A 24,649-nucleotide genomic window follows, 5' to 3' on the forward strand; every position below is an offset into this window, starting at 1 on the left:
TTGTGTTATTTAATGGAAACACCGCAATTGTGAAGTTGTGTTTTCTCCACATTATCGGAATATGGACAGTTTTGTGCGCATTTCTCAACAAAAACAGAGCTAGATGTTGTCTTTGGGAAGCTGGAGTACCCAGGGAAAACCCACAGATGCAGAGGGAGAACTTGCAGACTCCAGCCTGTGAGGTAACTGAACTTCCATCTGTAACAAGGTCTTTTTTAGTCTTGAGAAAGTCCATAACTTGAAACTTCTCCACCCGATTCTTGTTTTTAAAATCACTGCTGTTATTTGTTTTTGAGTCACTTCATCCTAGAAAAATTAGGATAACTGAGGAGCTGAGATGATAACCATCCAGGAGAATTTAACCAAATAGTTTTGCTTTATTGACCATATAAGATGCCTTCACAGAGGTAAACAAAAACAGACAACTGATATGCTTGAAATGAAAAAGAAAAACCCACATTTTATTGCACTTAAGTTATAAGAAAATAAAATTCTAAGTGAATCAAACAAATACACAATCCCTTTCAGGTTTTTTTTTTTTGTCTGTTTTTTAGTTTGTTTGTTTTGTTTGTTTGTTTTTTTTTTTGCTGTTTTTTTGCCAGGCAGTTTTACATGAACTGAACAAAATAAAAACACCTGCAACAAATCTGATTTCTCAAACCAGATCATAAATTAAAAACAGACGGAGAAAACAACAGGAGGAGATAGAGCGAGATTGTTTTCTTTCTTTCTTTCTTTTCTTTTTTTTAATATACAGTGTTATACCACTTTCACAGTTCAGCTGGAGCTGTGACTCTGGGAGGTTTTGAGACGACTTGTTTTGGCTACAAGGTGTTTTGCCCGTGTTCGTTTCGGTGGAACACCGAGACGCGCCGCGGCCCGACCTGCCAGCTGATGCTTGATGGTGGTCTCCTCTGTTGCTTCAGACACCTGTGGAGGGGCAAAAGAAAAAAAACAAAAAAAAAACAGTCTCTCACACAGACATATGGGCCATTCTCTCATTCACAAGTTAAAATCAGTACATCTGTTAGTTTGATTTCTTTTTAACCTTTTTTTTTTCTTTTTTAAGCCAGTCCACGCAGCATTTCGACATTTTTCCCAAAGAACAGGCTGGAGAAGCGTTGTCCCGAGGAATGTGATAACAAGCTGCCAGCTAACACGCTTTAACACACACACACACGCCCACACACACACACACACTCGCACGTTCTCTAACAGTGTTACAATTCCCCCTTGTTTGTGTCTCCTGTCAGTTTCTGTCGGACGCGCTCCCTCCTCATAGCCTCAAACGCAGAGGCACGTTTGGCTCAAGTTTCAGTGGCAAAAAAAAAAACAACAACAAAACAAAAAAACAAATGCAAAAAAAAAAAAAAAAAAAAAAAAAAAAGGTCGGAGGATGGTGATCACGTCACGTCGCGTTTCTGGTTTAAGTCCGTTTAAGTCCAAACGTACAGAGTCCTGTGAGGAATTTCGCCTGTGGACTAAAACGTCACAGCAAGTAGAAGCTCCGTTCTCTGGTTCCGGTTCCTCTAGCAGCATTAGATTCAGTTTGGCCACTCCGGGGGGCAGGGTCAGGGCAGGGTGGGGTCAGGGGGGCAGGGTCAGTGGATAGTACAGGTGTTTGTCCTCAGCCCTCCAGCTTCTGAGGAAGCCCCCTCCCCCCAGAGCTGATCAGCACTGACGGTAACAGAGACCGGACTGGACCGGACCGGACCGGATTCCTCCTCTAATACTGAAATTCTGCATGAAGCATAAAACCAACAACAACAAAAAAAAAACCTCTTCAGATCCTGAAATTCACAGTTGTGTTTATGTGGAGAAATCAGAGTCCAGAAACCCGAGTGCAGAAAACGGAAACAGAGTGACGGAAATGGACCGGACCACCCCGACACCCCCTCACCACCACGTCCAGCAGCTCTTTGGGAGGAACTGTGAGGGGAAGCCAGTCATCATGGCCGTGTGATGACTGTATGCACGCGCTCTGATAGGAGGGAGGGAGGGGGTGAATGGGTGGGTAGGGGAGTTTTAAAAAATAATATCTCTCTGTACATCTGAAAATCTGTCTGACTCGAGCGAAAGCGGGTCCTCTGTGCGAAGCCGGCCGGTTCAGGAGAGTTCGCTCCGTTTCTCCCTCCAGATCACCTTCAGCAGGAGGGGTCGGGGGTCAGGGGGGACTGGACTCTGAGGAACTGAGTTTGCCCGTAGCAGGAACTCAAACGGTAGACGGGGACAACGTCGGGCTTTTGTGATTACAGACTCTCTGAGTGTAGGTGAAGAGTTTTTGGGTCTCCGGGCTCCCGTCCCCCTCCTCCTCTCTCTCTCTTTCTCTCTGCAGGTCGCTCTCTTCGTCCTTCCACGGCGTGTTCCCCCACACCACTTCCTGTCACTTCATGTCCACGTCAAAGTCCAGCACCAGTAGCTTGGTCTCCTCCGTGCCGTTGCGGCTGCCCACGGCGCACACCAGCTTGGTGTTGGACGCCCGGATGCGCCACACCACGCCGCCGCTGCCGCCGCTCTCCAGGGTCACCAGGTTCCGGATAAACTCGCCCGTCTTCAGGTCCCACAGCTTGACCGTGCCGTCGTCGGAGCTGGTGATGACAAAGTTCTTGTTGAACTGGAGGCACGTCACGGCACTCTGGTGCTTGTGTGGACCTGGACCCAGACAGACAGAGAGAGGACGGTTAGGAGAAGAAAGGACGAGGAATTTGTTTGGTGGCGTTTCGGCTTCAGCGCACAAACTCCACCAGATGAGAAAAACCAAGAAAAACCGTCAAAAAATACACCAAGAAAACAACAGTAGTTGTGAAAATATGACTTTAAAATATTTCTGTTAGTTTATAAATCACTGAACTGTTGTATCAGCCTTCCAAACCTTCTCAGGTCTCCTGGTTCTGTTTCTGCTCTGCATCCCCAGAACCAGAACCAAACATGGAGAAGCAGCATTCAGCTTCTATGCACCGCTAATCTGGAACAAACTTCCAGAAAACTGCAAAACAGCCGAAACACCGAGCTCCTTTAAATTGATGCTAAAAACCCACCTGCACAGATTTAATGGCACTCGTCAAAATGTAATGTTTGTTAGTGGTTTCGCAGTTGGTCACCGTCTGACATGTTTATGATTTTTTAAAATGTTTTCATGATGTAAATCACTTTGTACTGCCTTGTTGCTGAAATGTGATTGAATATTTTTGCAACAGTCGATTTTTAGTTTATTTTTGAAACAGTTTGACATCATTTATGTTTTGGGACGAATATTCAAAGTGCATGTTTGTCAATTTTTTGCCATCCGACTGGCCTTTCTGAGATGCCAGAGTTTTGATCCAACTTTTTTGATTTAAATATTTTTCTATGAATAACCTTGACCCACTGCACCGTCCAGCTGCTCTGTGCTTCCTGCCAGAAGACGGAAAGGAAATGAGGAAATACGTACTGAAATATTAAACCTCCTCTGCTCAGTTCTGGTCTGATGCAGCGAGAGAACGGCTCAACGACAACTTCTGTTTTTATTTTTGTCCTTCTCATTTTAGTTTTTAGTGACAAGTAAAATTAGATTTTCCAGCACGTCAATTACTTCCTCCGAACTTGTGAACTGGTAACGGTCGTTCCTTCAGCGGGAGGCGGAGCTCGGCTCGGTGTGTCCTGTGGACCATTTAAGTCTGTGTGAAAGCGAACATCTGAAAACCGCGTTCCTGTCATGTTGGACGATTTGATTCTACAACATGATCATGTCTGCTGACCTGAAGAGAACTAGATTAACAAGCCAAGTTATAGTCCATGTGATCAGAGCCAAAGGCTGCGTCTGGCGAGGTTTCCACTGCCGTTTCATTTCACATTAGTCTGTCTGGATCAGCGAGGTTTATCACCTCCTATAAAGATTTACAGCAAAAATTACTATATAAAAAACTTTTTTTTTTTTTTTTTTTACCACTGATGGTCCTGAAAAGTTTAGCTGGAACAGATCAGGAAGACTGAACATGCAATCAAAGCTGCTGCTAATGTAAGGATGGGTGGATGGATGGAAATGCTGATGATATCATTTAGTTAAAAATAATAATAAATTTAAAGGGGCAGTATTAGGGGCTTTCCAGCCACATAGTGCCATTATAGCACAATTAAATAACTTTGCAACCTTCAGTTGTTATAACACATGTATAATACTATATAGCAGTATATATCAAGTATGACTTAAAAGACATTTTACTTTGTAAGGTCTTGAAATTGGGCCTCTGTCTCTTTAAGAAACTCTTGCTCTTTCTGAAGCTCCGCCTTCAAGAAGTCATCACAACATGGCTCCTCTATTAACCCTTTAACAACATTTTTACCATCGTTGCACTGAGTAGCTGCTCCTATAATGAGCCCAACAGATGCAGTTCCGTCAGGTGTTTGCTAATTGCTGCTGGCTAGTCTGAAGGAGCTGAGTGGGGGGAGTCACGGAGGAGGGCTGCTCTGTGAGGCAGAAGCCCAGTAGTTTGGAAACTGTAGCTATAAGGAGGAGCTTCATCCTTGAAGGCTGTGCTAGGTCCACCCAGGTGTTTTGCAGAGTTTAATGGTTACCATGGAGATTAAAGAATTGCTCAAACATGCATGAAGGAATCAAGGCAACACTCCAAGTATGTTCATGAGAAATAAACATACTTGGAATAACATATAATGTATGAGAATAACATAACAGGATGTAAAGCTAAAAAAAAAAAAAAAAAAGCTAAAGAATATTTCCGTGTGAGGATGAATTCTCAGGTTTGGGTCCCCTCCCTCAGAACCGATCCCTGCTCCCACCACCATGTTGGCCTCCTTTCTGACACAACAAAGCAGCCTACTTCATCAGAACCTTCATCCTGGTCCAGTGACAGCGATGACCTTGTTGTTTCACTATGGTCTGATCAGAACACACTAATGACCGGCAGGAATCCTCATGACCTCATTATTTGACCTACAAAGATCTGTAGCCCCTTCCTGCTGGACCCCTCTCCTCCCCCGTCTCGTCTCTTCAGGCTCTCACTGGGGCATCTTTTTGTTCAGATGCTGTTCTGGCATGAGGGAGGCCAGCTCACTGGGCTGCAGGCTGCTAATGAGGGCATTTAGAGACAGGGGCACCAGTGACAGCCACGGGTATTCAGGAAAAGGACATTGGTCTTCCAGTGAGACACTAAGTCCTGGTAATGGAGATAAAACTATTCAAATGGACACAAAGGACACAAGGAGCTAAGCAGCAAGAGGAAGAAAAGAAGAACCAGGATTTCAGCACACAGCAGGAGGATCTGTAACATCACTGATGTAACTCAAGTCCTCAAAACGATGCTAGCGCCTGGTTGGTCCACATCAACTTCAAAAGTTTTCTTTTCTCAAACAACAACAACAACAAAAGGTTGCATCAGAGGACGACACGGACTGAACACGGCTGGTCCGATTAGAACAGGGGGGAATCGGGTCAGTTTTCCAAAACCATTGAGCTGATGTCCATGACTACATAGCCGCTCTTCAGTTGTCGTTCTATCGACATCCAACGTATGATCAGAGTTTTAGGGTGCATTCACACCAGGCTTGTTCAGTCAAACTCAGCTCATTTGTCTAGAATGTCTGGTTGGTTTGGGGAGGTGTGAACTTCATTCGGTTGAAGAGAACTCTGATGCGGTTTGAATGCATGTGTGAACGTCAAGCAGACCAGAGACCGCTCCAAAAGCATGAGGCAGACTATGCCATATGGCATTCTGGGTAAATGCAACACAAATCTTGTGCCAGTGAAAGAAACGGCTTCTGGACTTTGACCAAAGACAAGAGAGAAATCCTATGACACACAATCTAGTGTGTCAAGGATGCAGGAAGTTTCTGCTGGGCGATTATCTGGTGAAACCAGGTGAAACCGCATCCTTCTGCAAAACATTCATGTCGACTGCTCCCAGCAATGAGGCCTCCGTATTTTTGATGTTCTAGGTGATTTACACCTGACATCCTACAACCGCTAAAATCTTACGCCACTCCATTTTTGTTTACATTTTGTGAAGATGGACGTTGCGCTCATGTCTTCCTCAGAGGTTTTTATGTCGTTTCCTTCAGTGATTCTTGGTGCAGCGCTACCAGAGGCGAGGAGGAGAACAGGTTTTCCAAGGGTTTGGTTCATTTGACTCAGTGCAGTGTGACTGTGAACTGCAGCAGCTGAAAATGTAACAAATGTTGCAACTTTGGTCCACAATCAAACTCACCTTAGCCCCACCATCATTAGCTTTTACACAATATGATGGCTGTTTATTATGCTTCAATATTAGTAGGAGGTGAAGTGTGAAAGGAACAGAAAATATGTCACGGTATCAGTGTTTGCTAGAATACACTGCAGAATAAATAGAAAATTTATCACTATCACGATTTCTTTGCAAGGTTGCTACTGGCCACGCTCGCAAAACACATCGGCTAAATATATAAAAGCAACACATTTGTACTGGGCATTCAATAATACACAGTCAAAGTCAGGATTATTTATACCCCCGGCATCTTTAGGTTTAAAGTAATCCTTTAATTTTACCAACATGTTTCTGACTGGAAGCAGCGTCAGTGTTTGGCAGCCATGCTCCTCCATTATGTCTGACAGATATGATGCTGGTGATGCCAACATGGACGTGACAGCAGCAGCTGTTTGCTACTGTCTGCATAATGATAACTAATAATCCTTTAACTAGCAGCCGATCAACAAATTCTCGCTGCTTCCAGCAATCACCTGTTTCCCATGGCAACACAGTTCTGATTCTTCTGACCCGGGGTCAGCTGCAGTCCACGTACCGTACCACGTGTTTACAACTTGTGTGGTTTTATCAGTAGATGTGAATTATTAAATACTCATCAATAATTTCTGCCGTACAGCAAAGTTTTTCACAGAAGTGCGGATGTCCACATTTTCATCAATAATAGAACAAGCATCTTTAGATTCTCCTGAAGAAAATAGCTAAGCAGGTGTTCCTGTCTCAGGTGAACAAACAGAACATCTATCAACCTCAAGGCTTAGATAAGTTACTTCCATCCCTGGTGCTTGTAATCTTTTATTTGTGCCATCAAAGCTGCAGTATGACACTTTTACAAAAATACGTTTTTTGCCTCATATTTTTGAAAACTGTTACCATGTTGTGATAGTACGATATGAGAAATATAATCCTCCACCTCTTCAGAGCTACTGTTGCCATCTGAGGAAATCCATTGCTCTGGGTCAAAAACAACCAATCAGAGCGAGGAGGAGGCTCTTAGCTTAGGTCTTAGGTCAATCAACTTTGTGAACGCACTGCTAAACGTGCTAATAGTGGAAAAAACAACTTACCACCACAGAAAACTGTTTACCGCCACCATTAGTGGCCAATGCTAACTAGCCTTAGCGTTGGTAGCAGGCTATATTGTGGTGAAATACAGCTGGAAAGAGCCAGTGGGAGACGGTGAGGATGAGAGTGATTGACAGCACTAAGACCCTCCTCCTGGCTCTGATTGGCTATTTCTGACTGAGTGGTGTGTTTCTCCAATTAGTGCTGGAGCTTGATTTTTTTTCACAGATTACCTCTCTTATGATACCACGACACAATGATAAGTTTAACAAATATGTAAACAAAAATGATCTTTTTTTTTTTTTTTTTTTAAATAAAAGTTATATGAGCGAAGGCAGCAGCTGTGTGTGTTCACCTTGCAGGGTTTGGAGACACTGGCCCGTCTTGATGTCCCAGATCTTGACTGTGGAGTCTGCGTTGCCTGAGACCAGGATGTTGTCTTTCAGCTCCATGCCGCTGGTGAGGGACTGGTGACCCGTCAGGGTGTGGATGCAGTTCCCCGTCTCCACGTCCCAGACCCTGATGGACGTGTCCAGGGAGCCGCTCACGACGTGGATCCCGTCAAACTGGGAGAATCAAAACGATCGCTTTAAATATATTCAGGCAGGGTAACTGCAGCTGGCAGCTGATTGCAAAAAAACCCCCCAAAACATTTAGCTGACGCAGCATTCTCGCTTACAAACTTTTGATTAAACTCATTGAAAGGGATCGAATTTTATTGATCTGCCGGAGCTCATCTTTTTTGTCTATTTGTCCAATAGGAGAGCACGGTTACTGTCTAACAAAGAGGAGGAGGCGCAAAATCCATCCATTAGCAGAGTAAACAGATTGATCATTACTCACTGGAGAACATCTTAAAGACAGAAAACCGCTTTCATTTCTACAAAATTTAAAAACTACACATGGCAAATTAAATCAACATAACTGAGTTCCAAACATGACTGAAGTTCTCCACCAACTTCTTCATAACAAACCAAACAGGTGACAAATGTTTGTGCTATGTTTATGCAGCAATTATTTTTGTTTGCAAAAAAAATATTGAATGGATTTTTCCATTTTCCTTATAATGGGAAAATCAGCTTAAAGATTGTCCTGAAAGGACATGTGGGAACTTTCTCCACATTTCAAACTAATTTTGTGTTAATCAACTGCTACAAATTTTATAGCTGCACAAATAGAAAAATAAATTATTACCCAAATTCTGTTTGATTTTGCTAATGTGTGTGGGGGGAGGAGGAGAATTTTTGCCGCACAAATCAGCAAAATGTAGCCCAGTTGATTTGGGGGGCTGGTTGACTGGCTGATTAATAAATGACCTTTGGAAACATTTATTAATATCTTTAAAATGATAGCAGAACAAACGAATATTTTTGCTGCACAAACCACAAGTAACATAGCATATTTACCAGTTGATTTGGTAAATGTCGAGGGCTTGGTCCACTTTTCATGATGTCTGGAAACATTTATTAATCTTTCAAATGAAATGCGGCACAAACAAATCTTTTCTGCAGCGCAAACATTTGACACCAATTTTGCTGGATTTGAAGAAAGTGAGGAGGAACGAGGGGACCAACTTCACTCAGGTGAAGATGGTCCCCCCACATTCCTCAGATCACACAAAATGGGTGACAAAGGTTTGTGCAGCAAAAAATTTTGCTTGTACTGCATTTCATTTTAAAGATTTTTTTTTAAATAATGAGGATCCATCTGAAAACCTGGTATGAGTTTATGGGGCAGGAGTTCATAAGTTTCTTACTTCTTCCCACTCCTTTTCGAGCATGTTAAGATTATTGTGGTACAAAATAACTGTCTTTTGCATTCCTTGTTCATGTCTGTTATTTTATTCTATCATCCTCAAACTAAAATAAATAATTAAATAAATAAAAATTTTAAAAAACATATTAACAAAAGTTTCCAGAGGTCACAAAAGGTCAACCAGCCAGTCCAAATTTGCAAAATTCAACAAAATGTGATGTTAACGAACTGTGCTACATTTGTGCAGTAACAATTTTCATTTGTGCCTCTGTCATTTTAACGATTTTAAATGTTTCCAGAAGTCACAAAAGGTCAAGCCTTCCCAAATTCACTTTGGTGAACTTTAAACAGCACACAAAGCGTGAGGAAGACACACGCCACCTAGAGGCGGCACCTGCAGCTTACTCGGCTCACCTGTAAGGAGTACACTCTGTTGGTGTGGCCCTGCAGCGTGTGGAGGCAGGTCTCCGTCTCTGGGTCCCACACTTTGACCATGAAGTCGTAGGCCCCGCTGACCACCCGCCGCCCGTCGTACTGGACGCAGCGCACCGCCGCCACGTGGCCCATGAGGACGTGTAAACACTGACCCGTCTCGATGTCCCAGACACGAAGCGTGGCGTCACGAGAGCCACTGACCACCCTGTGGATCAACCGCAAACACAGACGTGGCGATTCAGTCGCAGTAGCAAAATTCTGTTTAAATTGCTTCAGAATTATTCACATTATTTCAGGGGTGCCCAAAGTGGGTCCTGGAGGGCCGGAATCCTGCATGTTCTAGTTCTCTCCCTGGTTTAACGCACCTGGATCAAATGATGGCTCGTTAGAAGGCCTAAGAAGAACATTGACCTGTTGAAAAGGTTGTTACTACCAACCAGGTAGTAATATTTTAAAGACCCACTGTGGGCAGCCCTGCATTAGATGTTCATGTAGTTCAAAAATAGTAACTTGTTTTGTATCATGATATACATCGATATCTACATATTGTCACCTACCTAAAATATCACCACCTCTTTATTTCCAAAGAAAGCATTTTTTTAGGCAAAAAAATCTAATAAAATAAAAAATCACTTGTCAGAAAGTAACTTAGGCCATTATTTTAGGAAGGTGTCAATATGAAAACTTTTATTTTGACAGGATTTTTTTCCATATCCACCCAGGCCTGACAATGATTTTCTAAAATTCAACATTCTCCATCGGTCGTCAGTTAAACAGCGGTAGCTGTCCTAAAAGAAAAGAAAAAAAACAACACTTTCTGTCCCTCATCCTGCAACATTCATGTTCACACTTGAAAGTACAGAATGTGCTCCTTAGCTCAAACGGCCGCCTCGAGCCACGTCTTGACGACAGACGGCAATATGATCATAGGTTAGGAAGAAGACGGGTTTCAAAGAGTAGAGTCTGGTCGCCGCCCGTCACGGCTTCACCTCGATCAGCCGTGAACTGAACACCGCAGACAAACACCAACAGACCTTCAGGAGCGTCTCGTAAATCGCTTGGATAGAAAATATTACAGCAATAACTACAAAGCTCACGCTCTTTATTTAGTCAACGCCTCGCAGCGTTTAAAAGATGGAAATCACTGACATGTTCTTTCCACCCGGTGAGTAATCAAATACTACACACACACACAAAAAAAAAAAAAACTCGGCTGTGCCCTGAGGCAAAAAGAGCACTTCTGAATCTCCAGAGTGCTACAGCGTGAACAAGTGAGCAGCAGTTCACTTAAGACGCCTCACAGGCTCCGTTTATTCGCTGTGAAAGCGCGAGCTGCCTGTTGCAGAGGCAGGAGAACTGCTACAGGCCTCTGCTCCAGAGCTGCTGTTGCTCTTTCTGCCTGATTGCTCTGCCGGTCGTTAATCACGAGGAACAGGAATAAACAACTAAAGGCTCGTTTTTTTTGTTTTTTTTTTACATTTGGCACTAAACAGGTATCAACCGTGATGAGCTTAGTATGTAGATAAAGACATGATGGCTGCAGGAGTACATTTAGCCTGCATTTTAATAAATCATACCAAACCAGAAAATCAGATTTATTAAAATATTTGTGAACTGAACATAACTTTTTTTTTTTGCTCTATGTTGTTGCACTGCATGAACTGTAGGGACGCACTGATTCCGCTTCGTCACTTCCGATATCGATACAAATATCTGAGGTCCAGTATCAGCCAAAATCAATTTGATACAAAAAAATTTAATTGACTTAAAACATTTCATTCCTTTTTTTTTTTTTAAACACAGACATAAGTGTACTGAAATACTAATTTATTTGATAACTCTGCACCAGTACAACATACTTACAGTAGATGCACCAATAGCTTCACACGCTTGGTCAAACACTGAAAGACAACTCTAATTTGTTCAGTCGGTGCTATAATGAGTAGAACACATCGAATCGTGACCCTAAAAACTGGAATCGGATCGAATCGTTATACACTGGAAGATTCACATCTCTATTGGTAACACATGTAAAAAATAAACTGCAACAAACTGTCTTTTAAATTATTCATAAAGTGCATTTAGGAATTGTAAACATAATGTATAATAAATCATAAAGCACGACGTTGCTCAGAGGACAAAGGGTGGAATTAGACTAAATAGATCTGTTCTTATGGATCGGCCACATTGTCACAGAAAACCAAACTAGAATGGTTTTCGATATCGACACCGATACAGATATTAAAATTGGATCGGTGGATTTATAAAGGACTCAGTTCCTATTAGAAAACGGTCACAAGACATTCATTCTCCTGAAGCAAAGCAGTGACAGGCTGATGGGCAGAGCGGCTTCCTACCTTTTCTCGTGTAGGTGCATGCAGCGTACTGTTGAGGTATGCCCGTAGAGGGTGTGGATACATTCTCCCGTCTCTGCATTCCAGACCTTGAGCGTGCGATCGGTGGAGCCGCTGATGATGATGTTGTCTCGCATCTGGGACGACCACACGCCCCCAGTGTGACCCACCAACGTTCGTAAACACTGTGGGAGGTGGGGAGGGGGACACAGAGACAGAGTCAGGACTCCTCGCCGCCTCCCGGAGGACCGGCTCCCCGGTCTGCATTTACACACACCAGCATCAGGTTCACAACTGGAAATCTCATTTGGAATTTCATTTGCCGTCAACCTCATGTTGCCTTCGGGGGAGGGGAGGGAAAAAGAAAGAAACATTCAATTTCTGTGACCCTTTATTGGAAGAAAGACCTGCTGCACACCGCTTCTGCTCACGGGCAAAATACCCCGTTCCTCAGCCAGCTGTTAGAATCGCTTTCACTTATCTGTTTGAAAGGCAGACAATTCATTGTTGTTGAGAAAGGGGTTGACAGCCGTCCTCAATAAAACACATCCATTCATCCTCATTAGGGATGCCTGATTAGCTATTGATTACAGCAGCTATGGAAATCTTTCTGATCAATTGAATTTGCGTCTCTGCAGTTTGTCCCATGTTTGGGTCGATTTAATTATCCTAAATGCATTAAAGTGAAACTCTCTGGCGATGGGGTTTGGGGGGTGGGAGGGAGCAGCTGTGGTTCTCTGCGCGTCAGGCTGAAGCTTGTCGCTCCGCTGTAGAACATGTGACCTCTGACTGTGCCTGATAAGCTCCAGCTGAAGGGAACATCAGCGCAGACGGAGGAGTGAAAATGAAGCGGCAGACTTTCCTTCTCCCGTGAGGGACAGAGGACCTTCACTGACCGCTGTACGCCACCATAACGTCCAGTTACAATATCTTATCTTGCTTCGTTGGAGGCACTATCTGCACTTCAAACAAGCTGCATCCAAACAAACACCTCTCCAACATTCTTTATGTTTTGCTTCTTTTTTCATAAATTGCTCACATCAAGCTGAGGTTCTTAAAAAGGTTTTCTCTACCCAGGCATTTTAAAGGAGAAGTGTTATGCTGTTTCCCTCTAGATAGAATAATTTTATTTTTATATTATCAAGTAACTATGTTATTACCCTCAGTTGTTATAAAAATGTTGTATCAAACATAAATTAAAAGAAATTAGACTTTGTAATTTAATGCCTTGAAATTGGGCACTTGTCTCTTTAAGAAGCTCCTGCTCTTTCTGAAAGTCCGCCTTCCGGAAGTCACCACAACATCTCTCCCCTGTTAACCCATTTAAAACATTTTTAACCAGAGTTGCACTGAGACGTAGCTCATATAATGAGCTCAGCAGATGCAAAGATCCACGAGGAACTGCTAATTGCTGTTAGCTAGTCTGAAGGCGCTGAATGGGAAGGTGGAGCTTTGTCATTGAAGGTTGGGCTAGATCCATCCAGGCATTCTAGACAGCTGAATGGTTGCATTCAGCAATTCGATTTTACATAATACCGCCCCTTTAAGGAGTTGCTTGGTTTCATGTTAAAGTAACTCCATTAACAAATAACCCATTCAGACAAAGCAAATCCTAAACAGGAGACATGAACACTACTGAAGTCCATACATGACAGACAACTCTCTAAAGAGACATTTTTAATCTGGCTCTTTGTTCCCATCAGTTGGTATCAACTTTGCTTCCCATTTCATTTGTTGAGTCAATAAAAAAAATGGCCAAAGATACCACAGACGTGTGAGAATGCTGGAATCTAACACACAACCTTCCAACTTAAAGCCTACTTAAGGCATAATTAAAGCTGTTTTAAAACTGCAGGGTATGAGGAGCGTGTCTGTAGAGCAGTAGACTGCAGGCCAGGCCTCCTCAGCAGAAACACGGTTAATTAACCAGCTAACATCAGCAGCATGCAAATAAGCATGCTTATTGTAAAAGTACTGAAATATTTATCAAGATTTTATTTGACATTTTAGCTCAAATTTATGAATTAAACAGTAGTTGTAACCAGTAACAAATGATTTTTGCAGCAGTTAGAATAACTTCTATTTTTAATGAAGCCACAAATATTAGGTGTAAAATAGCAGAGTTTGAACTGATACTTTACTGAATATTATCCCATCATGAGAATCTAAATACTACTTCCTAGCCGTCACAGTTGGCTTGATACTTTTGCACAATACAGTTTACTATTTAAATGCCTAAAAATCAGTGTAGTAAAATCCCTCCAAATTACATTTTTGACAAATAGATTCTACAGTTTTGGGTTTGATACTCAGAGGGCTGCACCTTTATGTAATTTGCGGTGGACACATGCGGATCCAGGATTCATCGGTGAATTAATGGTTCAGAAGGAAGATCAGAGAACAAGAATCCGTGTGATTAGAGCCCCTCAAACACTGCGTGGGAAGAGACTGCGTCTGAGATGAACGTCTCAGCAATCCAACGTTAAACAAGCCTCTCCCTGAGAATGAAGGAAGATTAAGATCAAATTCTTCACTCAAACTGTGAACGCCCGCTTTAAAGACGCAGCTGCTGTTGCAGATCTACAGAAGAGGGTCAATTGTGTTTCTGCGTATAATTATCAATAAAGAAATGAAGCTTTTATAATCGTTGTGGGGAGTAAAATGAGGGTAAACAGAGCCAAATGTATGTTGAGCAAAGATTAACCCTGTAAGTCTGTGCTGTAATATTACGTCTCAGTGTCAAACACAAAAAAAAAACGCCATAATGTTGACTTTTCTCCTGGTTTTTACTCAAATTTAAAGATGGAACTCTATTATTCAGTCTGTGGTGCTACTGGATGGGAAATCTGCAATAAGCAGTAAATCAGTTTAATCGCATGATAAATTAAAACCACCTTAATCATTTCCATTTGCATAATTTGTCGTTTTTCTCTTTCTACCAAAAACCGATTGACTAAAGCGTTGGTTTTTATCAAAGACAATTTTGTTTAATAAAACTAAATAATTTCATTTGCTGTTTCTGTTGTTTTGTTTATTTATTTTGCATATTTAAAATGTCTTATAATTGCATTACTGTGCCATCGCCATTATATCACATGAAAATGTTCTCACAACAACAATATTATCGTTTATCACAATAACTTCTGGGACAATTTAGCGCCCAGCAAACGTCCTGACAGGCCTAAATCTACATAATACTTAGAACATATTTTTTGTGCAACCCTTGTACAAAATGCTAAATAATTTTATTATATAAGATTACATTTTCATGACACATCACAAAACAAAGTCTGAAAACACATTTTTGTCTTAAAAATACTCGTAACCATCCATCTACATGGTTGAACTTTTTTCTTTCCCCGTACGTTTTCTATATTCAGGTGCTCCTGGGTTTCATAACAGCCACAGGTGAAGAAGATTCTACATATTTACAACCAAACGCCACATCATTCAAAGATTATTGAGGATTACTGTTTCATCTTCATACCAGACAGCCTGAAACAAGAACGACAGGAGAAAGAGGTTAGAAATGTTACGCGTCAGTCTCAGGGGGTGGAAAAGCCTCAAAGCCAAAATTACAAACACATAAAAGAAACACGCTCCAACACGTGGAAGCTGAATAAATGTTTTTCCTGCTCTGCCTCCAGGACACTGAAAGATCCAGAAACGCCAGCGAGCTGTTAAAGCTGTCTAGGAGACATGTTTCACCTTCACGTCTTATCGTCACATCAAATAAAAGAGTTTACATGTGTCATTGGGGACGACTAGTGTTAATTATTCCTCCTCATATATTGGGTACAGTCATGAAATGTATAAAATGCTTTGAAAAAAAATCCTTATCCAAACAAAGATGAAATGTTTTTTCTCTAAAAACAATCAATAACAATCAATACTGACATCTAGCTTCCTGTATGCCACTATTTCCAGCCATTCTTGCATTAGTTTGGTGTGGAGTGCTTTAGACAGTAACAATATTGTGCAATAAAAACATGACTACATGAGTATGTTTCAACATAGAGCAGTGGTCATCATACCTGCCTGAGCCTGAGATTGTTCACTACAGGAAACAGTAAGCTAATGCTAACGCAACACCCCTCCTGTTGGACGAGATGTTGAGGATTTGATGAAATGTACTTGCATAGTTTTTCTGATGTACAGGACAATGCCTCCTCTGATCAAAGTTTTCCAGGGGTCATAAGCAACAAACATGCAGCCAGGCAGTAGTCCTGCTCTGAATGTCTTTTCACCTGTTTATGGTTTTCATGCTGGGGGTTCACCTTCAGGATTCTGGGCGTGAGGATGTAGCTGGCCAGAGGGGTGTCTAGGATTATCTTTCTCGCTCTCTCTCTGTCTCCCTCCTGAATGTTTGGATATTTCTTTACGACATCTGTATAAAGATGTTATTGGGACTTAAATGATTTAATTGGGCATCTTTTCAACTGTTGAAGATGAGCAACAGAGTGAAGAATAAACCTTTCTCTGTATGAAATGGGGTCATTTTTCTTTGGAACTAAAGTTGAGATTTTCTTTTGTTAGTTATTTTCAACTTAGTGGAGATTCCTCCTGAAAACTTGATACCCTGGTGTTACGGGCGCTAGGGCAGTCATCCAGCAGTCTACTGTGTTTTTGAGCTAAGAATGTTTAAAGTTAACAAAAAATGTGAAAATGTAACTTGGTATTTATGTGTTATTAGAAGATATTACCAACAATACCTAAACAGCAAATATAAAAAACATTTAATCCTTTTTCCATGACTTGTCATGTACTTTGCTGAAGTTGTTAGCTTGCAGACCATTAAAGACAGGAAGTGGTCAGAGAGTTCCAGTGAATACAAAAAAACAAAAAAAAACACCTGACCTCAGTCTTCCTCTGTGTTCACATACTGACCGTACTATGTTGCCATTGTGCTTCCAACAGTCCTACTAAAGAGACTTTATTCCATCTCTGCTTACTGATGCATAAAAGAACCTATAATAAATAGACAAACAACGTTTAGCCTGTTGGAGGCACAAGTGAAGCCCGGTGGGAAACTCTGCTTACTATGCATTATATTTTCAATGAAATCAATAACCTGCTCCAAACATTGAAATGAAACAACAATGACTGTATAAATTCCCCAATCTTAAATTCTTATCAGTGATAGCCTCAGAAGGAGCAAGCTGAAACGTTTGTCTTGTTGATGGAAAGAACAGGGTAAAGCGCGGATCACTGCAGCTCCCCAGCGGACACGCCCCCTCTTCCCTGGGTGCAACATCAGTCCACCGGTCTGCCATCTTAAATCTGCGTGACAGCCGCGCCTGCTGCTGACAGGCACCCCAAGGACAAGCTGTGCTCTGTTAAACACAAGGCAGCCACCTTTGAAGCGCTGAGATGTGTGTGCACCTGTTGGTGTGTGTGGACGGGAGACTGACAGCTCCAGCCCGAGACAAAAGGTTCCTCCACTGAAGACAGCATCTTTAAACACCTCCACGGGAACAAGTTAGGAGAAAAACTACTTTCATGAGGCAGTTTTGTTTACTAGCTGTTTTTTTCCCCTTTATACTCACAAATATTGAGATAATAAGAGTTAATTTTCTGATTGTCTCTCAGCGTGCGTTCGATTCAAGCGTTTCATCCAAAAATATAATTCAAGGAGGGAACAAATGGAGCAAACTAATTTGTTGAAAATATTAACATTTAGATCACGTTTCTAACTCGCTCATCTTTGATAGGAGCAGGATTTCACATAGATGGGTTTAATAACTATAATATAATATTTAGAGACCTGCTGGCTCTCAGGGTCAACAGCTCTTGGTTTCTTCATCACAGGCCAACTCTTCCCCAGTCCTGTTTTAATTCAATTCAATTCAAAAATACTCTATTGATCCCAAAGGGAAATTAAACGTTGTTGTAACTCATTTCAAGAGTTATTGTAGATGGTGATGGAAGAAACGCTAGAGAACAACTTTACTGTTGCTCCTCTCATATCATACATCAGAAGGATTTTTGGTAGAAGCAAAAATTGACATTCGCAAATTTAAACTTTAGGAAAATGTGGAGACCATAAATCAGGCTGACTGCGTTGGTTAAACATGTAAAAATAAAGTGCAACAAATCTTTTTTTCAAATGATTTAGAAAGTGCAATTAAGGATTCTAAGTATGATGTAAAATAAAGAGCACTCAGAGCACAAAGCATAGAATTAGACTAAATAGATAGATCTGCCTTTATGGATTGGGCTCGTTGTCATCGATACCTGATCAAGAATTTTTGTCTAAAATCAGGACCGATACAGATTCTAATATCTGAATTTATATTAAACACGCCTGATTGCTCCACAGGTAACACTTGAAGGTGAAACCATATAACAGGTAATAACTAATAAAGGCTGGCAACAGAGAAGAAGCAGGAGGAATGAAGAGAGCTTGGACCCTTATAGGATTTTTACTTTGGTTTTATGAGCATCGACAGACAGTTCACTGAAAGGGTTGACTCAGCCTCACTGACTGTTCTTTCAGGAGCATTGGGGTGGGAGTGTGAGGGGGTAGTGTGGTCTGACTGCAGCACCCAAACAAACAGATTCCAGCTTGTTTTTCTGCTGCAAGCAAACAATGGTGAGGCAGTTCAAACGCTGCAGGCGACGAGCCGGCCGGTCTCAATGAAGGTGGTTCATCCTGCTGCTGCGAATCACTGCACACTCCTTCCCCCAACATGCTGCCGCTGAGCCCGTAACTCAGCAACCCGTCAGCTAGACGTTTGGGTTTTAGTGAAGCAGAGCCAAAGCCAGCTCCCTGCCCGTCGGATCACCTTGGTGAGATCGACTCAGATCAGCAAATGCTGTTACTGGTGGGTTTATAATTAACCATGGCCCCAGAGCCAACATTAGCATGTGTAAAGGAGAATCTTTGCATCCATAAAAAGCTTCCCCCACACCCTCACTATATGCCAAGAATGCCAAAAATCCATAACTGAGTGAAAATGCACAGCATAGATGCCTATAGGCGCGTTGCATATTATTGTTTACATATGGAAATGCTGTGCAACGCCGGAGGGCAGAAAGACGATTCTTTTACTGCAAGAATTCTACTGGCGGTAGAACAATTCAGTTAACTAAATGAAACATGGAGATGTAGGTTATAATTTGGAGTCACAGTAAAAGGAAAAATAACACAGAAAAACCATTGAACAACTAAAAACCACCCGTATTCTTATTTGTTCTTGTTCTCTGTCAACTAAGCTAAACACATACCTGTTGCCATAGCAATTAACTGACAACAGCTCCACTGCTGTATCAGGATTCAACACCAAAAAACACACAAACATTTCCCACACAGCCAGAGTTGTTGTGTAGATTGGTTATTTTTTCTAACTGAACCACAACACTCTGAATTCCACAGCACATCTACATGTTAAAGTTGTCAAAGTCAAGCTAGCATACTTGTGATACTTCCCTCTCCATCTTTTTTTCCTTAAAACTTACACCAGACCGGTGAAATGTGATAGTCTTGTATGCAGCAAAGCACCACACCCTTTTTACTTTTATATATCACATATGTATTTAAGATTTAACTTGTTATATTGACAACTTGACAGTTAAAACCAATGCTAGGCATCATCAGTGAGCAGTTTTTTTGCCCTCCAGCAGAGAGCTGGAGGATGGGGTCTAACGCACAAGGAGTCGCATTGCAACATGTCTATAAAGAACTCCACAAAGATGGTTCCCGAATACGGATGTAATATTGTGAAGAAAAAACAAAAAAACATAAGACATGTTCCAGTTGTGTGCTTAGATGATCATTATAGATTATTAGTTAAATTGGAGTACAACAAAGAGGCATAAACACTGATCTGCAACCTCTCCACACCTCCACCTCCTTTTTAATAAAGCAGCAGCCCAGTGTGACCGCTCCAGCTCCTGCTATGCATACCAACAGTGTGTGCAGGCGGATGCTGTGGAGCAGCGCTGCGAAACACATCAACGTAAGAAGCCAAAGCAGACTGGTGAGGCTCTTCAGAAGAAGATTGGATCTGGATGCAGAGAAAAGTTTTGATCACCAGAGACGACCGACAGCCTGCTGCTGTGAGTTCCCCCAGCTGAGACATGCGGTGAACATGCTGCCTTTCAAAACAACACGAGGCAAATGAAATATTTGTTTTCATACAGCACTAGGAACAAGCAATCATAATGCTTTTCATGTTTTATTGCTGTATTTATTTCTTTTACGTGACAGACCAACACCAGGACTGTGAATCAAATCAACACTGAAAAGCAAACATTCATTATTTATTGTGAAAAATTTTGATAATTTTGATTTACCATTGTCATTATAGATTGTAGTAATTGACGGTAAACAAAACAAAATTGCGTATGATCGGAAATGTTATTTTTGATACTTTCTCCACCGCTTGTTCCACAAGCAAATCAATAAATATCAGTAAATTTGAAAATCTGTTTAGAATCAGTTACGGTGTGCAGCTTAATGTTCTAAATCATAATTTATGATTTCTTCTGTCAGCATTAAATAGAAATTATTTATTCTAATAGGATTTAATCTGCAACAACACCAGAGTAAATATTTCTGGAAAGAGGTTCCTTTGTAGAGGGAAAGTCTCTACTGATCACAGTTGTTGTTGAGTATCAGCTTTGATTCTGCATGATGTCACATTCTCTGATCAGAAGGGTTCATTTCCTCAGAAGCTTCCAGGCAACATCCAGGACTCCAACACCTCACACTTCATCAGCTTAACACTAGAGCTGGGATGATTCAAGCTCATTCCCGATTGTCTTTCTTTTAAATGTGACCTGTAATGCTTCCGCAAACAGGTCAGGAAAGGTGTAGGGGCTCTAAAAAACATTCATCACGTTTTTTTGCACAAAATCATTCCTAGATAATGAAATTTTTGTTTGTTTTGAGCTCCTCTCATAATGTTTTAGGGCCTCTGTATCTTTAAAAGCAAATAAGTTTTTGCTGGCCATGCCCCCCCCAACTCAACGTTCACACTTGCACATGAAAATGGCTGCAAACAGATGCTCAATTATATAACCTTACGTCTTTGAAAAGCAGAAGTGAAGCCTCCTGCACAGCCAACAAGAATGCAGCAAGTGGTTTCTGAATGGTAAGTCTACACCAAAACACTTGTATTTTCCAGCAGCCATTCTACAGTGCATACAGCAGTACAACAAGCTGACCAAACATCAGAACCGCTTGGGGCTTTCCTGAGGTTGCTAGGTAACGGGCTGGGCTTTGCCGAGATTGCTAGGTGACGGGTTAGCAGTGCCTGCTGATTTGTGACATTACTATCCAGAAGGTTTATGAAACGGCTCATTTTCCAGACACCAAATAACATCAGCTTATTGCCAAAAAACGGCTGAGTGATTTTTTTTTAAGCGCTTTGACTATTTTTACAAATAGAAACCCAAATGGAAGTACAAAAATGTTAATTTTGCATAACACGTCCCCTTCAAAGTTTTAGGCAAAAACTGCTGCAAAAATATTCCCATGTATCTTTGCCATAAATTGAAAACAGGCCTGGTGACCAGTCTGACTCCAGAAAACCCCGCTATAGAATAGAAACAGAACTACCTTTCCTGTGATGGCCGACCAGACCTTCAGTGTGTTGTCGTCAGAGCCGCTGACAATGCGGTTGCCGCAGAACTGGAGGCAGGTGATCACATGGTCGTCGTGTCCCTTCAGCACCTTGCGACAGGAGAGACAGGATGAAGACAACAGGAGGACGACAGCGGCGCGTCTCCAGGGGTCAGAGTGAGATTTCAGGGAAAGTGTTTGGTTCTGAGTTTATGTGCCCAAACAGAAGAAAACAAAGACCTCAGGAAGATAATCTGTGTCCTAAAATGACCTCCAGATGTCCCAGAAGCAACGGCAACCTCCAAGGTCTCCTAAAGATTTTATTTTTCAGGGTCATGATGTGACGAAAACTTTCTTCACTGGTAAAAGATAAAACCAGACCTCAGACTGAAGGACACCGTCCTGAGAGCCTGCTCCATTATTATTTCAGTGGAACACTGCGGACGTGACTTATCACCATTTTCCATCAATTCCAACCCTCAGGCCTCGTTTGAAGCCGCTTTCTTTAACTTAAAGGTGCCTGATAACAGATCTTCATCATCATCTAACCCCAGTGGGAATCAATAGAGGAAGCTACCTTGGGTGATTTCAGGTCCCCTCTCCTCCAGTTGGTGTCTATCCTGTGCTGCCTGATGTAGGCACTCTTCCAGGGGCTGTGGGTGAAGCCCGGCTTGGCCACCTTCCTTTTCCGCGGGGGCAGAGGCTCGTCGATACCTGCATGGAGAGAAACACAAGCTGAATGTGCTTCACAGTACAAAATAGCAGGAGTGTCTAAGATCTGCACCGCCCTCAGCAGGGTGGTCACTGTGGTCAAACGCCAAGCTCAACACAAATCCTAACAAAAACACTCTGCAACTTTTCTTTGAAGGCAGAGATTTCTGTCTAAATAAGAGCAAAGATGCATGTTTTATTATATTGTGACAAATATTTAACTTCCTTAACGAATACATTGTTCCCAGATGATGCCACCCTTCCTGCATCTGGGTTTCCCGTCGCCATTTTGATAGACGGCAGTAGCTTCCCACCTCAAGAACTGCAACGGTCGGATGTTGTTGGATTTAAGGGTGTAAAAACAAATGCGATAAAACAGCAAAGAGACGTTTTCATCACATCCAGTGAAGCTGAGCAAACTTTTCACCAGTGTGGCTGACTATTAATATCCAGAGGAAACAAACACAGATCATCTAATACGGCACAGACTGACTCTGATCACTTTATTAGCAGTAAGGATAGTCTCAAATGTTTCTTAAAGTAACTCGGTCAATAATGTATTGAACAAATTGCTGTCAAAATATGTAGATAAACCTGTGGACTAATATGACAAATCTATTTATCTATTCCTGCTGCAACACCTGTGATTGAACAAAAAAAAGTTACATTCAGAGTCGCTGTTGTACTTCAGCAAATGCAATCTCTGCTTTTGTGACCATATTTATTTTGAGACACGGATCAAGCTTATGGACTTAAATACAACCACACATGCTGTCAATTCTCGTTGTCACAGCCGATCACATCGTCATCCTCCTCGCTGTACGACTCTCAGCAAACACAAATGACTTGTTGACTGTTGCTAGTTACTGAACTGGTTCTCCCAAAGAGCAGAAAAAGCCTTAAAAAAACTCATTTAACTCTCAGTAATGATGCTCTTATGTAACACTGTGACACAGGTTGCCTACTAAGATGGCGCATTTGCAGGTCAACGTTCCGGTCTGGTCTTGTGGGAATTTTGTATAAATAGAGGAGAATTCAGCCCTCACTTGCAAAAATAAGAAGTTTAAAAGTGTCACTTCCCCGTTTGGTATAACAGACAAGATAATATTTCATAGAAGTATCCTCCCGTAATATCTGTTAGAGGAGGATGAACTTTGATTTAGGTGTGCAGTTGTTTGATCTTATAACAACTGTTTATCTTCAGTGAGACATTGAGTTCTTCCATCTGTCTGTTCATTTGCTGTTGATCCAAATCAGTGTTACTGAGACAGCAATAAAGGACAAATTCAAAAACTAAAATAACCTGCTTCAAATCAAACATGGATCTGGAGCATAATAAAACACATTTTTACAGTGTAAACAAGGATCCAGTCCGTGACGATGTATTCAGCAGCAGCTCTGTACAATTTCTGCCTGATAGTAATTTTTGCACAGTCACTTCTTTAGTGATCAGCTACAGGAGCAGGGTGGGTTGCTACGGGTTACTGGCTCTTTCTGCTCTAATTGTCAGCTCCAGCCTGGCTCCAACATTGTTATTATTAGCTACCCTTACAACTGGAGCTCTGGCTGTTTCACTGCTGCCTGTTTAGTAGCAGATCAGTCTCAGCTGATTGACATTTTCCTGCATTAACTCACACCACACTGGAACGGAACGGGACCGGAACAGCAGAACAGAGAGTCACAGGACAGGAAACGGGACACAGTTTGTAACTTTTCAGTTGGGAAGCTCATCTAGACAGGTAGCTCAGACCAAACAAGCACTCTGAGTTCTCTGAGTTTCATCTCTGAGTTTTTGTGACGCTAATATTTAATCACTAGCTGTTTAAGTTGCTCTCTAACATCAGTGTGGTAGAGTTAGCGTGTTGCGTTAGTATAGCTAGCATGCAGAACAACGCATGTGTTCTCTTGTCGGCTACAGAGAGTGATCGTGCCGTTTCTGGATGCTCTCAGCTCACTGGGTGATTCTACAGGGAGCGGAGGAGCTACATTTACAGGTTTACATCGATTTTAATGCATGCTAGCATTTTTGAGTGATTCATTTTCAAGAATCCATTATTCCGACAGCCCCAGTGGGAAGCAGCCAGACTCACCCTCTTCCCTGCATTTCTCTCTCCACAGCAGGTTGTCCTCTGCCAGGATGCGCCAGTAGCGACACGTCTGCGCCGCTTGCAGGAGGTCCTTCGGTTCCAGGAATGAAAGTACGTACAAAGCCAACTGTTGACGGACCAAGACAACGTTAGAGGGCTGCAAATTCACAACAGAACAGGACAACAGGCAGAGGGCCAGGCGATAGGAGGCGCTCACCTCTTTGGGCAGCAGGGAGATGAAGTCGCGCTGAAACTGCGGCTCGATCACCTGCATCATATGCTTGACCTGTGTGGGCTCACAGCTGTCGATCAGCTCATCCAGCGCTAGCAGCTTCTCCGGGCCGCTCCAGCTCTGCAGACAGCACAAGCAAACGTGGAGACAGGTTTCATTCAGGGGCCAGACACCTGACAACGACGCCAAACAATAAACGCGCTCAGTTTTAG

The 24,649-nt window shown here is 42.1% G+C and overlaps 1 protein-coding gene and 2 long non-coding RNA genes across 6 annotated transcripts in view; 2 read left to right on the plus strand and 1 right to left on the minus strand.

Moving 5' to 3' along the window:
- Nucleotides 1–353: 353 nt before the first annotated feature.
- The window catches only part of fbxw7 (F-box and WD repeat domain containing 7), a 102,736-nt gene continuing 78,440 nt past the window's right edge, over nt 354–24,649 (minus strand). For all 4 annotated transcript variants that reach the window (XM_032562423.1, XM_032562422.1, XM_032562424.1 and 1 more), the window contains 8 exons: nt 24,423–24,557; nt 24,209–24,332; nt 21,985–22,121; nt 21,405–21,518; nt 11,846–12,027; nt 9,468–9,693; nt 7,654–7,864; nt 354–2,652 (listed from right to left, as the gene is read on the minus strand). In XM_032562423.1, coding sequence (XP_032418314.1) covers nt 2,384–2,652; nt 7,654–7,864; nt 9,468–9,693; nt 11,846–12,027; nt 21,405–21,518; nt 21,985–22,121; nt 24,209–24,332; nt 24,423–24,557 — 1,398 coding nt within the window. In that variant the 3' untranslated portion in view covers nt 354–2,383. The remainder of the gene's footprint in view (nt 2,653–7,653; nt 7,865–9,467; nt 9,694–11,845; nt 12,028–21,404; nt 21,519–21,984; nt 22,122–24,208; nt 24,333–24,422; nt 24,558–24,649) is intronic.
- LOC116719765 (uncharacterized) lies at nt 10,328–15,843 on the plus strand. Its single transcript, XR_004339262.1, has 3 exons — nt 10,328–10,653; nt 15,223–15,364; nt 15,490–15,843. It is a non-coding gene; the product is annotated as an uncharacterized LOC116719765 (long non-coding RNA).
- On the plus strand, nt 19,703–21,389 carry LOC116719766 (uncharacterized). Its single transcript, XR_004339263.1, has 2 exons — nt 19,703–20,455; nt 20,537–21,389. It is a non-coding gene; the product is annotated as an uncharacterized LOC116719766 (long non-coding RNA).

The sequence above is a fragment of the Xiphophorus hellerii genome, chromosome 5, assembly GCF_003331165.1.
Source record: "Xiphophorus hellerii strain 12219 chromosome 5, Xiphophorus_hellerii-4.1, whole genome shotgun sequence".
In the NCBI taxonomy this organism is placed as follows: domain Eukaryota; kingdom Metazoa; phylum Chordata; class Actinopteri; order Cyprinodontiformes; family Poeciliidae; genus Xiphophorus; species Xiphophorus hellerii.